Source organism: Athene noctua, chromosome 2, assembly GCF_965140245.1.
Source record: "Athene noctua chromosome 2, bAthNoc1.hap1.1, whole genome shotgun sequence".
NCBI classification, from domain to species: domain Eukaryota; kingdom Metazoa; phylum Chordata; class Aves; order Strigiformes; family Strigidae; genus Athene; species Athene noctua.
This window is the reverse complement of record NC_134038.1, coordinates 52,511,138-52,527,276: the sequence shown is the minus strand read 5'-3', so window position 1 is coordinate 52,527,276 and position 16,139 is coordinate 52,511,138. Positions and strand designations below refer to the sequence as shown.

Here is a 16,139-nt window from a genome sequence, read left to right as displayed (position 1 = left end):
AAAATAAAACATATTGTGGAAAACAAAGACTAGTTTTACTGTAACACCTCTCTAAACATAGCTCAGGAAATGAAAAGGTTAGAATACACAGACAATATTGTAACATCCCAGACTCCGAGCCTCAGATACTGTAGATAATTAAAAGGAGGAGATGTCCAACTTAAATAGAAAATACTAGGGAAATTCAATAGCAAAAAAAACAGCAGAACAAAGATAGAGTATCATGTGGTGAGTTAAACTAAGGCCTACCCACTTGCATTACAAAAAGAAAAAAAAAATTCTGTACATATATTAAGATGGACTGGCTTGACAGATCTCCAAAAGAAACAGATTTTACAGTAGAGTGTCCTAAATTGCACCTTTCAGGCATTTAATTTTTTAAAAAAGTGTAACAAAGTGCAAGTTAAATGTTCCTTGCTAAGAATAAAAGCATGACTTCCCAACTTTGCTCAAGGTAAAGAAGAACAATGAAACTGCTTCTTTTAAAGCAATGCGCCAGAAACTTGAAATAAAAATAATTTCTAGCTATTGACTATAAATTTTTTTTTTACAGACACTATAAATGCTAATCTAAGTGAATTGACTCTGTGTAGTAAGACTGCTCTCTGTATAGGAGAAATTTCAACCTGAACAGCTTTTAAACCAAATGAGTCTTTTCTCTGTTCTCAGAGGATTGTTACAGAAGTACATACACACCTTTGTAAGTATTTACTAATTAAAAAAACCAAAACCAAGTCCAGCCATTCAGAATTCACATTTAAGAAACCCACAATGGTTTTGCAAACAAAACTATTAATTACAAAATGTACCCTATTATATGCATTTAATCCCCAATCTTTTAACTATTGGTATGAGCAAAGGCTGGTACTTTAGAAATCAATTTAGTGATTTTTCCCCTCCAGATGCTAGCACAAACTATTCTAGACATAACTATGTCTTGTCTCCACAGTAACTAATGTCAAAGATAGTATTTTACAAAATGGCTTAACAAATATTTGGGTTCCTCTATGTTTTGACAATGCTAAAAGCAGTTTTCCCCAGGTAAAAAAATATCAGACCAATACCCTACCTAATGCTTTCTTGATAAAGTGAACTACAGGGGTTACCAAAATGCCCTTTTAACACAATAAAAAGCCTACTCTGAACTCAATGAAATCAAAGTGAACTAGATTTGTATGAAGTGCTGAAATATATTACATATTACTTGTTACTTGCACATTTAAAAATTAAACAGAACACTCACTTGCATTTTCCAGAAATACACACAGAAGACAAGAAATTAGGTTTCTCCCATTTTCCCTAGTGTTCTTCACTGATGACCCATTATATTCTAAAATTTTGCTAAGTAAATAACTTAAAACTTTAACTGTTGAATACCAAGGGAAAAAATATTACTCTCCTAATTTGGGCTGAAAACAAGGATACTACCAGCACAGCAATAAATTGCAAAAAATCTCTTTGTATGAATACTGTAGAGGAGAGCTACACAACTTCACTTCAGTAGCTAAGTAGAAAGTTATGTATGTCTTCTTGTCAAAGATCCTAGCAACTCTTCAGTCAAGTTCTATTACCAGAAGAGCAAAAATTAAATTAGCTTTACTGAAATGAAAAGGAATATTCTCATAGTCCTTTTAATATAGTTAAGATATTTAATCATGCATTTTAACTCTGTTGGTAAAAGAAGTTTCAAAGAGGCAATAGCTGAAATACTTCTTAAAAGTTAGAGATGGTTCATTTATCATCCTATGACTGGGCATTCAAATGCTTAGAGTTGTATCACTTCAGGCAAATCAAGGACATATTTATCAATTTAGTTGTCAGAAGCTCTGATTTCAGTATGCATATGAAAGACTGTTCAGAACTCACCTGGTTCTATTTTATTTAATATTTTCATGTGTATAATCCATGTATTACATGAAAAAATGCAACTTAGCAAAACCATCAGTTATATATGTCAGAGGGGTGATTTTATAAGAAGCTTATTACAAAGTCCTCCTTCCTAGTGGCCTGGATGCCTCTCTCTCTGTCACTTCCCACCTCCAGCCTTTCTTTTCTCAAGGATTATCTGATGTGTGGATTATTAAAAACACAAACCAAAACACAACCAAAACCTCCAATTGTTTCACTACCAAGCTGTGTGATTCTACAAGATAGAAAAATGACTGTGTGTCACTCTTTTCCTTCTTATTCTCTATTTTCTTGTTTAAAAGAGATACCTGCATTTGGTAGCTAACAGTAAAAAGAGTAAGAACAATAACCAAACTAGTATTGCTGCTTAAATATTACGGTGAAAATGAGTGCATCCACAGAAAAATCTTTGTCTCAGAACAATGAACATATGAATGATACAGGAATAAATCCGCTGATGTTAATTTTGCACACAATCTGCCAGATGCGCCTCCCCCTACAATGTGAAGTTTTAAGAAACTGAGATTTTGCACACAAGTAAAAGCAAATTCATTCTCCCTAAAACAGCTGTACTTTTTCCATAAAGCCATTCTATTTAAAAAATGCAGAAATTTGTTTTAACAAGAATCAGCTTTAAATGTTAAGTCTGTCTGCCACCATTTTTCTATCTATATTGAGTGACAATCTAGCAGTACAGGTTCTACTTTCACAAATCATTTACAATGACAATAATACTATGTATAAGTAATGATTTTTAGATATGTTCATAAAAACACAGCACTGAAAATTCACAAGCAATTTCTTCAAGAAGCTATATGCCTTACTACAGGGGTATTACTTACTATGATCAGCTGCTTATCAGCATCTTTTCCTGCTTCTTTGAGCTTCTGAATATGTTCCTCAGATGGTAGAAAGTTACTGCATTTTGATGCTAATGAAGGATTTGACAATGGAACCCTTGAAATATAAATATATTCCATGTTAAAAAAGGGACTGCTTATACATATCATCCTAGAAACTCAAAGCCATTGTGATTAGTATAGCTAAACTTTAATGAGATGCAAATTCAAGTTAATTACCCAAAACACAGTCCTATATATTTTAATTCATAATTCAAATGGAAAAATAAGGAAATAAAACAATTAACCAGAAAATACAGTTTGTGACTAGCCTAATTACAGTATTTTTTTAAATTAAAAAAAAATGAAATTAGGGGTAGGTTAGTCACAACCATTAACACAAATATTCAACTGAGGCATTTTCAGAGCATGACTGATGGTGCTTAATGCTATCTATTTCCTACATAAGGTTTAGGCTTCTAGTTTTAGGTTTCATACACCAGGCTGCTAAAGCAGACCATGTAAATATTCCAACAAATATAGGTGTGCAATATAAAACAGACGTCATAAATCTCTCAAGCTCAATTCACACTTATTCTCTCCTAATGGCTGGTAGCAAAGTGATGGAGAAGAGGATCTGAGGAATAAATGGATGGATATCACTGAAATCTCTCTGTTTAACTTTCCCCTTGTCTCAGCTGAAAGAAACACTGGAAGGTACTGTAATAATCAAGAACAAAGTTATTCTATGAACTTGCTACTATAGTCAGGGGAAAACCAATATTAATTCCAGGTTTAGATAAAACTTCTTAAGATCATCAATGCAAAACACACACAAAAATACTTTTCCTTCAACTGCGTATTTACGTATTTGCTGTTTCTGAGCAAACTAAGGATACAGGGCCAAACACCTAATTGTAGCAGCTGCTGTAGTACATGAAGCAGGTTAATTCAGTGAGCTTTTTCAAAAAGAAAAACTCTTGCCAGACGTTTTTAAAATGGCATTTTTTGTGCTAATTCAGAGTGAATTTTTTTATTTCTATTATGTGCCCCCAAATTTGCATTAAGTAGCTACTTAAAGGTTTGCCTTTTCCCACTGCAACCTTTTCTTATGAAGGTCTAAAGAAAGCTACACTGTAGGCATGCATATTTAGTCTGGAGGAGGCTGAGGGGAGACCTCATCACCCTCTCACTACAGTCACCTGAAAGGAGGTTGCACAGATCTGGGGAGGAGTCTCTTTAACCAAGTAGTAAGAGATAGGACAAGAGGTAATGGCCTCAAATTGCACCAGGGAAGATTTAGACTGGATGTTAGGAAGTATTTCTTTACAGAACAGGTTGTTAGGTATTGGAATGTGCTGCCAAGGGAGGTGGTGGAGTCCCCATCCCTGGAGGTGTTTAAGAAGAGTAGGGTTGACATAGTGCTTAGGGATATGGTGTAGTTGAGAACTGTCAATGTTAGGTTAATGGTTGGACTGGATGATGTTCAAGGTCTTCTCCAACCTAGACAATTCTGTGTGTGGTTACTCTATGTTATGGCAGGAGTACCACAGAAAGAATGATGGCTTAAATCCTGGATAGCATATGGAAAGCAGGGTAAGAAAGCTCTCACAAGAAAAATATGTATCTAAATAACAGTAAAGCAATATGGGTTTGTTCAGCTAATAAAGTTAATACATTTAAGTAGATGCCATAAAGTTGTCTGGCAGTTGAGAATAAAAATATGAGAAATCGAAGTTATTGTAATATTTGTTGAAAAATCTAAAAATAATCATTTTAGTCGTTTTACATCTACCTTACCACCCATCTTCTGTGAAATTCCATAGCAGTAGAGTTTTTCAACATGTACAAAAGGACTAGTTAGTTAGAAATTGTTAATCTGGTCTCATGTGGATTTACTGAAAACGAACTGCATCATTTCTTCTTGTCTCCATTATGAATATATAGAAAACAGTATCAATATACTAACTACTGTGCCAACTGTGTTGCTGTTCAAGGTACTGGGTATAATATTGTCTTTAGCTTGTAACTGGCTAAAACTAGAGACTATGTCAGAACTGTTCAAAAACTACAACAGTCAACATGATCAAGGATAAAAACATAAATTTGAACTCTTAGTAGTAAGAACAAGAATAATTTTCATATGGCAGCTGAAACCTTCATTTCACAGCAATCACAAAACTATTCCAAACTAAATCCCCTCTTCCCCACCTAAAAATATTTCATATATACAAGACTCCTACAATTTAAGGATTAGAAAACTCTTCCAGAAGTGAATTAATTCAGTAAGCAAAAACCATGTGGTAAACTCTTCGCATACTCTCTCATTATCGATTTGAGGTAGAGACCATCAGAAATATTTTCCCAACTCTGTTAAATTCTACTTTTTAAAAAAATAAATGTGCAGTTAAAAATACCTTGCTTAATAATTTTCTTAACAAAATAAAAATATCCCTTAATAATTGGGTAAAATGAAAGTCTATTTTTACAAAGGACAAGTCACTTATTTGAAACTGAAAGTTGAGGCTAGGAGACAAAAGAACGCTTAGTTTTATAAGAAAATGTCTCATAACTCTATGGAGGTTACTGTAATTTCATAATACATGAATACTATACCTGTTCTCACTTTCAGAAGTTTGATTTGTAAATGAGGCAGGTGTCGACTGCTTGGGAGCCAAACCTACAATTAATCAAAGATTATGACTTCATTACAAAGTTTTTAGTTGCAAAGGAAATTTGAGCTACACAAATAGCAATTTGCAAAAATATATTCAAGACAATGTTGCAATTTGTTCATGGTCAATAAAAAAAGATGCAACCTTGAGGCAGTATTAAGATGTTCCTCGACATATACTTTAAAAACCATGCCATCTTCTTCAACATTTCCACAGCCGTTCTGCAGAGCAGTTTGCCAGCAGCTGAACAAGACCAGTAGTGAAACTACATAGTAGTTTAAATCTTTTTTTGGCAAAAACCATATAAATAGCTCTATGTATAGTATTAAAATCATAAATGTATAGTATGCCCCCATCTGAGGTATGTTCTGTAACAGTTAAGGAAAAGAATCAAGAATAGCAAAAGAAAGAAAAAACATTTTTTATATTCTCTAACAGTACCATTAGAGCATTTTGCCCTTCAAAAATACCCTACAATGGCAAGAAAAAAACCTACAGGTTCAGAATAAAAACACCAAAAAAACCCAAATCACAAAACCAGAACTCAAACCAAAACGAAAACCCTAACAAACCAAAAAACCAAAAGGATGAAATACCAAGCAGGAAGTTAACTAAGAGATATGTTAGTGATCCGCTTATAGTCAAATATTCACATCACACTTATCGTAAGTTTTGACAAACTGCATTCACAGGCTGATAAATGAAGACAAAGTAATAAAAACAGAAGAGTGACTACTCAATAATTTGATCAAGTCAAACAATTTAGGAGAAAGAAATGCAAGTACTTGTTCAAAAGAAGCAGTAACCGATGGAGAACCCTTAACAGAAACTGACCTAAGAGAAGAACCCAATGGAAATACGAAAGTTTTACTACTTTATGACATGGAAAAGGAAAGGATTGGTCGGGGTTTTTTCTGTTTGGTTGGTTGTTGTTTTTTTTTTTTTAACGTTGTCAGTTCAATTTTACTCAAATGGGGTATATTTAAGCATTAAAACATTCACGCATAAAGCACAAAGGCACTAAAAGCTGAGCTGGGTAGAAAAGAGACAGCTCCCTCTCCCACCACACAGTCCAGAGATAAAAGGCCATTCGCTGCTACTAAAGAGGCCATGGGTGTGACACACAAATATGAAAACTCTGGCAAACAGTTCAAATCCCAGTTTACTTCTGTGCCAACTGTACCTTATTCTGTGAAACACTCCTCTGAAAGGAAGACTTATGCTTCCCATATACCTGACCAGAAGAAGAGGAAAAAGTAGTAGTAGTTACCTTGAGATTCACTTTCTCCGGGTTCTTTTTTTAATTGTTTTGGTGGTTTAGGAGCTGTAACATGCTTCACTGGAGAACTTTCTGGACTGGATTCCAAATGTAATCGAAATCTCTAAACAAAACGGAAAATATTAAATAGAAAACCTTAACTATTTAATGCCTCTAACCTATTAACAAAATCACTGAGCTAACTAAGTATTAATATCTTGAATACAGCACCAGCTTTCTGATTTCTGTATTATTTTAAACAAAGTGCAACTGATTAGCTAGTCCATGCTGAAGTTTGTGGTATTATTTTTGCATAAAATCTTTTTTCATTTTATATATAAGCTTGTAAAATAGTTTCTATAGAACACTTTTGTCCTTAAAATCTTAAATTTTAATTGAAGCTTATTCAGATAGCACACACTTTTTTTCCTCTCATTTCTTTTAATACATCTTCTCAGATCAGAACAGCTATGCAAGCTTAAGTCATCAAAAAAGTGTCCATATGAATCTGTACAACCTCCAGCTCCAGCAGGAAATTTTACCTATCAACATTTAGCTAACTACAGAACTTAGGAGGGTGGAACAGATTCATTCTCCAGCTTACTATCATCCTGTCTACGACAATGCACCAGTAAAGGATATTTAATATATTTGAAAATGTTAAGTTACTGTAAAATAAAGTAATTGTTAAAACAAACTTTCTGAGCATGGTATTCTCAGAAAACAGAACAGATTTAGAACACCCTCCCACCATACACCATAATTAAAATGACTTACCTCATCCGGTCTTGGCTCACATAAATGTTTTGTCAAATTACGCAACAAACCATTTTCTGCACCTCTCTTGGTGGGCTGTTTTATTTCTAATGTCACTTCTTTAGCTCCAGCTCCTTCAGATGAAGGATCTGATTTCTCCTGCACAAAAGTTGCACTTTCATTCTCAGAGAGTCCTGTTATTGACAGGTTGCCTTGTGCCTTCGCAAGCTCTGCTTCTGTAGCCATTTGACTTGCCTCTGCAACTTCAGGGTAATCTTTTAACAAGGAAAGCTTGGGGGCATTTGCAGAATTTAAGTTACTTTGCTTCATGTTACTAGCTTTCAGCAATTTAATTTTGGTCCATTTAGAGTTTTTATTTGAGGAGTTATTTCTACCATTCAGAGTGCATTTGACAGGCATTCCTTTTTTGCTAGGGAAAAAACGTTTGCATTGAGTACTTTGACTAGGTTCTTTCTGAGTAAGCATTTCACTTTGTTGAAGCTGTATTTCAGCATGTTTTTCTTCTGTTTTTCTATACTCAGCATTGGGAGAATCTTTTTTCACCTCTACTGTATCTGACTCAATCTCACCTGCAATTTCTTCACAAAGTTCAAGGATGCTTACCCTTTTGGATTTTGCATCGTTCTCTGGTTGATCAGCCACATCTGTTTCACTTACAGATGGCTGTGAAATCTTTTTTGGTTTTGTAATGCTTTTTACATTGTGATGCATTTGTTGTTTTTCCTTAGTTACTGTCTTAGAATTTGGCTTAAGAGAATCTGTTTCCACTTTCTTTGTGTTGCTAGAAATAGGAGATACAGGGCCCACTTGGTCTTTCTTAACTTCTCCAGGAGTTCCATCAGGACATACCGATGACCCTTGAAGGCTGTGTCGAACGCTGTTGGAATTATCATTTTTATTGTCTGCTTTACATTTTTTCTCTTTCAAAGAGCTGGTCACTTCTACATGTATTTCTTTATCCTCATTTGTATTGTTTGGCTTTATTTTTGTGTTCTTCTGTTCTGTCTTCTCTCCAGCAGATTTAAGTACTTTTACTGCAATACTGTGAGCTTGTCTTTTTGCCTGGCTACTTTGTTTAACTTCCAAAGCTTTTTCTTCTTTAACTTCTCTGTTGCGCAGAGATCTTGCTGGTACATGTACATTTGTTAACTGCTGCAGTCTCTGTGATCTCCTCATTACTGGCTCATTTGGCGCAATTATGCATTTTGACTTTGGAATTTCTTGCACAGATTTCTTCTGGCATACCTCCTTATTTTTTGTAGATTTAGGCTGCTGTTGGATCTTTTTGTCAGGTATTGTTTTATTATTCGAGTTGAATCCTGACGATCTTGTAGTCATACGCATTCCTAGTTCAGGTTCCTTGGTGTTGTCACTGAAAGATTCAAATAATTATTTTTTCAGTAGCCAGAAAGTAGAATTTGTCATAAGACTCTTATTACTACTAACCTCTGCCTCTTTTTCTTCTTTTCTTTTTAAAAAATGCTAAATCTTACACCCTCAATATTAGAAGAATTTTCTCTGAAATAATTCTAAAAAAATACTTCGTTTCCACCTGGTTACTCTTAAGTGTAGTACTTAAATGTTTTTTATGCATGGCAAGACTGAACTGAGAACCCCAGATGAATGCTTTTTAACATCTCTAACAGTTTTTAATTGTTGATACTTGTGGCTTTCAAATAAAGTATCAGCTTATATAGTATTTTCGCTTCAGAAACTTTTCTGGAGGAAGTCTTTCCAGATTTTGAGACACTAACACGGTTCCAGAGAGGAATGATGCACCAGATATCAGTCGATTTAAGGCTGATCTTCCCACTAGTAGTATTTTAACTATTTAGCTGTATTTTTAATTCAAATTAATTCTACTTAGATTTTTTCTGCACTAATTTAGTCTACAAAAGTAACTTAGAACAATTACTTATTTTGTCACCGACCTGTTGGATTTGACAGAGGTTTTGAGTACAGTTTTCTCCTGCACTGCACACTGACTAGGCTTTGATTTACTTGAGACATGTTTTGTATCCGACACTTCTTTTTCCTTCTTCACCAATGATGGTTTGCTGTTCTTGTCCAGCTTTGGGCGTTTAGCAGAAGGCTCTACTAACACAGACTTCCTTTTCTGAGCTGCCATTTCTGTAAAACACAATAATTGATCCATCTTTCAGTATTTGTCAACTGTTGTTACAGTGTCAGTTAATATAACCAAAGATTCACCCGTTTTACAAAATAAGGTAACTGATACTAACTTTTCATATTAGACACAGATCATGTTAACTGTGATCAGAAAGCAAATCATCAAAGCAATCTCCAATCAAATTACATTTATTTTACTTACAGGTTTTTACAAGAGGCAATCGATGTTTAGGCCAAAGTAACTTATCAAGGTGTGCCAAGAGCATTCCTTATATATATGCTTACGAGCAGGACGTTTCATGCCACCTATAAAAAATATAAAATGTTCATGCAGTAAAAACTATATTAACTTCCTTCTGAGACTCTGAATTTGGCATTCCCACCCTCTTCCATCCCTTCAAACAATGCTTAGCTTTGAAGTTCTCTGATAATCAATTAAAAAAAAATAACCACACAGATTTGATTTCCATATCCAACAGTCTTCGGGATTTTGCTGTCTTAAGCATTACCCTTTTACCTTTCGAAAGGTGGCAGATAATAGCACCCCTTGAAAGGAAGTTTCTTAGCCTTTTGTATTTTTCCAGAAGATAGTATGCTGCTCATTTTCACAGCAAAGTGAACCTGCTATCAATCTTGTGCCTCACAGCAACAGTGAATAAATCCATTGGACTCTACTAAGTTTTGTGGCTGCTACTAGAGAACATCACAGACATCAGCAACCACCCACACTGTTCTCTCTAATAGGACTTAAGCTACAAGTCAGAGACAGAAAGGCTAGAAAGTAGCATTATTTGAGACATTTGCCTTGGGCAGTTAAAGATGACTTCATGAGAACCGAAATGATGTTAACAATGCAGAAGTTAATCTACACAAGAGTCTGAAAACTAGCAGAGAATCTCAGTAAAAAGTCTTCACAGATTTGGTTGATCATACCTTTTACATCTATTTGTGGCTTCTGAAACTTTTAAGTTCTCTTATTCAAAGACACTGGTTTTGTATTATGACATAAGTAATAATTGTTCAGCAAAGTTTCACTAATTTTTTTTTTTTAAATTAAGTTTGCTGGAAGACTCCATGCTCAAAGCTTCCATATCACCTCTTTAGGTCAAGCATTATCTATTAATTTTTGCTGTTGACAGACTGACAAAGAAATATTTCTGTTACAGAATTATATTACTTTTCAAACCTTAATTGATCTGATATTAAATTCAACAGATTTTAAGGTCAAACAGGAACTTTAAGCTACCAGTTGTGTAACACAGACCAGATACTTTCATTTCATGACAACTACACCAAGCCTTCCAGTATTGACAAATGCATGTCTTTTTCTGATAATCTGAAAGATAGTTACATTAAGCTCCTTTTAAAAATTATTCATTATCCAAAAGGAAAAACTAAAGAGCTATACTTTTCTTTCAGACTAAATTGTTCTTAACCTCATTTTTATTTATCCACTCTTTTATGAAGACACTTCTAACTATGCAATACTGATAATGCTCAAATTCCAGTTCTGTCCTCTTTCTCCTTTAAAGCAGCTGCATGACCAGCAACTCCTATCCGAGATACGTTTTTTAATTCTATCCAGGGGAAAAAAAAAAAATCTCTAATAGGACTTTTCATGGTGCTATTTCCTTGTCTCTCCCTAAGGAGCAGGTAACAGAATCTGTATGCCTTCTAATAACTCACAAGCTCTGTGACACTTTGCAAGCCGATAGGTTTCCACTAGTCAAAGATTATCCGTCAGAGCTGCAGTATGGCCACTCAACCTGAAAATAACAGCCCTAGTTGCTGAATAAGTCTTCGGTTATGTATTCTCTTAGTTTACAGCATAACACTGACTTTCAGAATTTGAGAACACCATGACACACACTGTATACACCTAGACCTTCTTGGGTTTTTTCCAGACATATACAGACATCACTGTCACTCTCAGCCACATGACATGGCATGCTCAGGAGACTTTCAAGTACAAAACAGAAAATAAAATCCTTCCCTCACCGATATTGCTTCTCAGGACACTGACAGATACGTTCTCCTCCCACAGAGAGAACTAGCTCTTTAATAGTCATTTCTTTCCTACCGAAATTTTTGCACAGCAGAGCAAGGGCTTTTCCAGACAATCAAGAACTGGCAGTTTCTGCCCTGAAGAAGTCCCCTCTAGTACAAGCCAGATTATGGAAAGAAGGGAAGACACAGAAGTATGAGAACAAACTACACAACAATCAAAGGTTTTGGTGCAAAAACTCAAGGAAAAACCGAGGCACACAACTCCCACACCCTCAAGTCCTTAAAGAAGGGGCGAGCCCTTGGTCTCTGCTGAGACTGGGGGCCCACCTGCTTGACAGCACGCTGGGGTCTCACACATAAGCCTCCCCCGCTGACTGCCATGACAGAACATTGCAGCCCCCCGCGTCTTAACTCCCGGCTGAGACTCCACGACGGAACTTAACGGGAAGGAAGAAAAGGGAAGGCCTCCAAGCGTGGCCCAGTGTCATCCGCCTCAGCGACACACCGTAACAACCCTTCTGGAGCAGGGCCTGGGAGGGAGCCCCTCAACCCGGCCAGGAGTTCGTCAGGCCAAGGCCGATGCCACCGAGGGGCAAGGCGGGGGCCGCGGAGAAGCAGCCGTACACCGCGGGGCGCCCCCCACACCCCCTAGCTCCCACTCGCGAGCAGTCGGCGAGAAGGTATCGCCCGCTGACTCCCACCGCGATCGCGGAGGCAGCGGCGGCCGCAGGCAGGCCCGAGCCCGGGCCGCGACCGGCGAGGCAGGCCCGAGGAGGAGACGCCAGCCTTTCGGCCCCGAGGCGGGGGGCAGACGGCACCTCTCCGCGGACGGGCTACCGGTCACGGAGCGGGGTGGGGGGAGTGGGAAGGGGGGGCGTAAGGTTGACAGGAGCCGTTGGCACAAAAGGCGAGGGGGGGGGGGGTACAACTTCCTCACACACCGCCCCCCCCCTCGGCGCGAGGCGGCCGCTTACCTCGCGCGAGTGTCAGCGACGTGCCGGCAGCGCGAGCCGCCCTCCGCGCCCGGCTCGCCAGCTGCGGGGGGGGGGAGGGGGGGGGGGGAAGGGGGAGGAGGGGGCGGGGCGCGCGACGGGGGGGGGGGTGCGTGCGTGCGTGCGTGCGTGCGCGCGCCCAGGCGGAGGGGACCGGGGCGCGGGTGGGTGAGCGAGCGGAGGCGCGCGCGCAGGCTGTGGCGCCGAGGTCAGCGCGGCTCGCGCCCCCTTCCTATCCCCCGCGAAACGGCGGCAGCAGCGAGCGCGAGCCCCAACCCGCTCACATCCGGGCACCGGGGCAGCCCCGCCCTGCCCGCCGCCGCCGCTCGAGCCTCCCCCGTAACCGGGGCACTTCCGGCGGGCGGGGCGGGGCGGAGAGTGATGGGGGGGAAGAGAGAGAGAGGGAGAGGGAGGGGGGGGTGGGTGGGTGTTTGAGCATGTGCAGTGAGCGCTGTAGCCGCTCCGTCCTGTGTGAGGGGAGCACTGCCAGGGGCTGCGTGGGGTGGCTCTTGCCGGCCGCCGGGCCCGCCCCACCGCGCGCCCTCAGGGACTCTCTGTGGGGTGGGAGGTCTGCCACCACCGCCCCAGCGGGTGCGCGGTGCTGCCCGCTTCCATGCCTGCCCGGCCTGGCGCGGTGTTTTCTCGGCGGCTTGGCCGGCTCGCACCCACCGGCTGGCCGGGGCGCGGGTTGGTTGGTAAACCTCGGTCTCTGCCGTTAGACTGCCCGCCTGCCAAAAAGTGGGGAAGAGCAGCAGCCCGTGCTGACGGGCCAGTGGTGAGGAAGTGACTTATATGGTGGCCGCAGCGCGTCAATGACACGTCATGACTGCCAGGTCATAGGTAAATGCAAAGTCAAAAATCTCCCCAAGTCATATGCTTCCTGGTAATGGTGGTGCCACAGAAGTACGTGCTCACAGCAGCATTTCCTAAGTGTGTGTGGGCTCCTTCTCATAAATGGGTTTGGAAATCCCTCTGAAGATTGGTTCGGTGCTATACTGAAAGTGATCTCTGCTCCAACACCACCTTTAGAAACCTCTCAAGATACATTTTGGGGTGACTGGAGATTTCCTGCTGCTGAGTTTTGATTTAGGTGTGCTAACAGCAGTCAGTTTCCTTAATGCAGGTGCAGCAATGTGCCAGTGGATGTTGCTTGAGTGTAAAGCTGGGACTGAGGCTCATCTGTGTCTCAGAGACTAGAGAGTCTCGTTGGATATGTCCTACACCTGTGCAGCGTGCACTTCCCTCTCCAGAGCCATGAGTTCCCTCTGAACTGCCTTTTTGAGTCCAGTGAGGTTTGCTTTCATAAGTTTAGTAGTAACCCTGCAGATGCCAGCTAGCTGTCTTAAAAGTTGTGTTCTGCACTGTGTTTCACAAGTCATTCTGTAGCGTAGCTATGTATTTGTGGTTTTTTTCCATTGTCTTGGATATTTCAGGCCTTACTACGCTGGGTAATGGATTTGTCCCTCATCTAACCTTTTGCTGTGGCTTCATTGCCTCAGGATGTTTCCATGTCTGAGCCTACTTCTACACTGGCAAGTAAAAGAAGTTCTGAGCAAAAGAATGGGAGCTGAGGAGCTGATATCACACCACTGATATGCCAGTCCAGACCAGCTTTAGTCTAGTCCTGTGGATGCAGGTTTGGGTATGTCCTGGGGATATACCAGTTGGTTTGGTTTCCTTCAAAAGGAATCCGTTAGGCATGCTTCAAGACCCTGCATGACAAGTGGGAGCCATCAGAAGGTTACCTTTAAAAGTGTGCTGCAGATCCTAACTGGAATACTACTGTAGAGATACCTTGTGTGTACTTAGCGCACTCCATCCATATTACTGGGCTAGGGCTAACCTGAAGTATGTCCCACCTGAAATATATACCGCATGTGTGTCAGGATCTCTACATTAAGTAGTGCTGTGCATATCCATTCCTATCAGTATGTTCCACTTGCTAATACAGACACAGTCTCAGTTTATTTGTCTCTAAATTTACATAATGATGTGTATACATCACTGTGTCAGAATGGTTCCAGAACAGCATGATGAACCTTGCCATTAGCCAACCGAGAAATGACTGTGAAAGATGTGAGAAGAAAAGGTTTTGAATGGCAGCATGTGACGGGGTTTCTCCCAGAGATTTCTGATTTCCTGTACAGATTTCTGGTTACAGTTTGCTGATCTAACAGAGGCCACACAAGTATTTTAGTACTTGCAAGCTACACAATATTCTGCAAATATTCTTTTGTTAATGTCTGAAGTATTTAAAAAGTGGTTATTTTGGGTTTTATTATAAACTTCTTAGGCCTGTTGTATAATCTTCCAAACATTTTATTGATTTCTATAGCTATTACATTTATGGGATTAATTGTTGGAAATTGCAGTCAAATTGCTGAAGAGCATAGTTTTTTTAATATATAGATTAAATTACCTGAAGATGTTTTGTTTTGCTTGCAAATTTTTTTTTGTCTTTTTAATAACTGCCTTCCTTGATAAGTTCTCTTTCTGGATGCACTAAATTGAAGCACAGTTTGTCCTAGACAAATGGAAATTTTCAGCAGCTGCAGTTTTTGAAAAAGCTGATAGGAGAAGATGTTATTTATAACTCCCTATAACAGCCCCTCTTTAATGCATGATAATCTGCTGTGACTTTACAATGAACGCAGCAACATGTGGTCTCCTGCTCTCCTGCAGAATACTTTCCAGATGAAGGGTACTTTAATCACTGGGCTGCCTGTAAATTTTCTGGAGGATGATAAAAGCATTTCTTTATGTTATCACTAACTTTGTAAATTTAATATGATGTTTTCCCATCCCTCTTTCTTAGGAACATGAAGGAAGTAAATCTAGATTTTCTCACGTCCTTCCATGGAATAGTAATTTGCTGTACATCAGGGAAGTAGTAAAGAAGTAAGCATTCTTATAAAGCATTAAATTCCAAAAGTCAGAAAAACTCAATTCATGGGACAGAATATGAATAAATTTCCAGTTTTCCACAGAAGGTGGCAGCATTTTGAAGCACTGGTGTCTGCATGAACTTGCTAGCAAATGTCACTTTGCTGAAAGATCACAAACTTTACAGAAATTTACTCTCCTCAGAAGAAGATGAACACGAACAGGAGTGCTTGGGTATAGATTTGCTGTAGCACTAGGGGATGGGGGGGTGGGGGGGAGAAGGAGCTGCATTCACATAGGTGGAGTATGTGGATAGGATATATTTAACCCTGAAAGGATTTTATGTTAATTTAGCCTTGTTTACCACTACTCTAATGTAGTACCTCTGGACTGCAGCTAAGTGAAAAATGACTTGCTTATAGGTTATGCCTTTTTTCACAAGAGCAATAGCTTGGCTGAAGCATGGGTTGTCAGAGAGTGTCCTGTTGAGCTACAGCTTCAAGACGTGTGATGGCCCTGTGTAAGAGCGGACTGTCACCAGAAAGGAGAAGATTCTCCCACTATTTTATCGGCTTTCTTTTCCCACTCAGCAGTGTGCTCCAACTCCTTACCTCATGCCACCCTCACTCCAGCGCCTGAGGGACCCCTCTAGGCAAGCAAATTTAACTTA

At 39.5% G+C, this 16,139-nt stretch overlaps 1 protein-coding gene across 3 annotated transcripts in view; it reads right to left on the bottom strand.

Moving 5' to 3' along the window:
- The window catches only part of ESCO1 (establishment of sister chromatid cohesion N-acetyltransferase 1), a 32,918-nt gene extending 20,283 nt beyond the window's left edge, over positions 1-12,635 (bottom strand). For all 3 annotated transcript variants that reach the window (XR_012633121.1, XM_074899102.1, XM_074899103.1), the window contains exons 1-7: positions 12,569-12,635; positions 9,790-9,893; positions 9,389-9,587; positions 7,458-8,829; positions 6,693-6,804; positions 5,364-5,427; positions 2,751-2,865 (exon numbers count right to left, since the gene is read on the bottom strand). Coding sequence is in view for 2 of the 3 variants with exons in the window: in XM_074899102.1 (XP_074755203.1) it covers positions 2,751-2,865; positions 5,364-5,427; positions 6,693-6,804; positions 7,458-8,829; positions 9,389-9,585 (1,860 nt within the window). In the remaining variant the exon portion in view is untranslated. The remainder of the gene's footprint in view (positions 1-2,750; positions 2,866-5,363; positions 5,428-6,692; positions 6,805-7,457; positions 8,830-9,388; positions 9,588-9,789; positions 9,894-12,568) is intronic.
- Between the last annotated feature and the right edge of the window lie 3,504 nt (positions 12,636-16,139).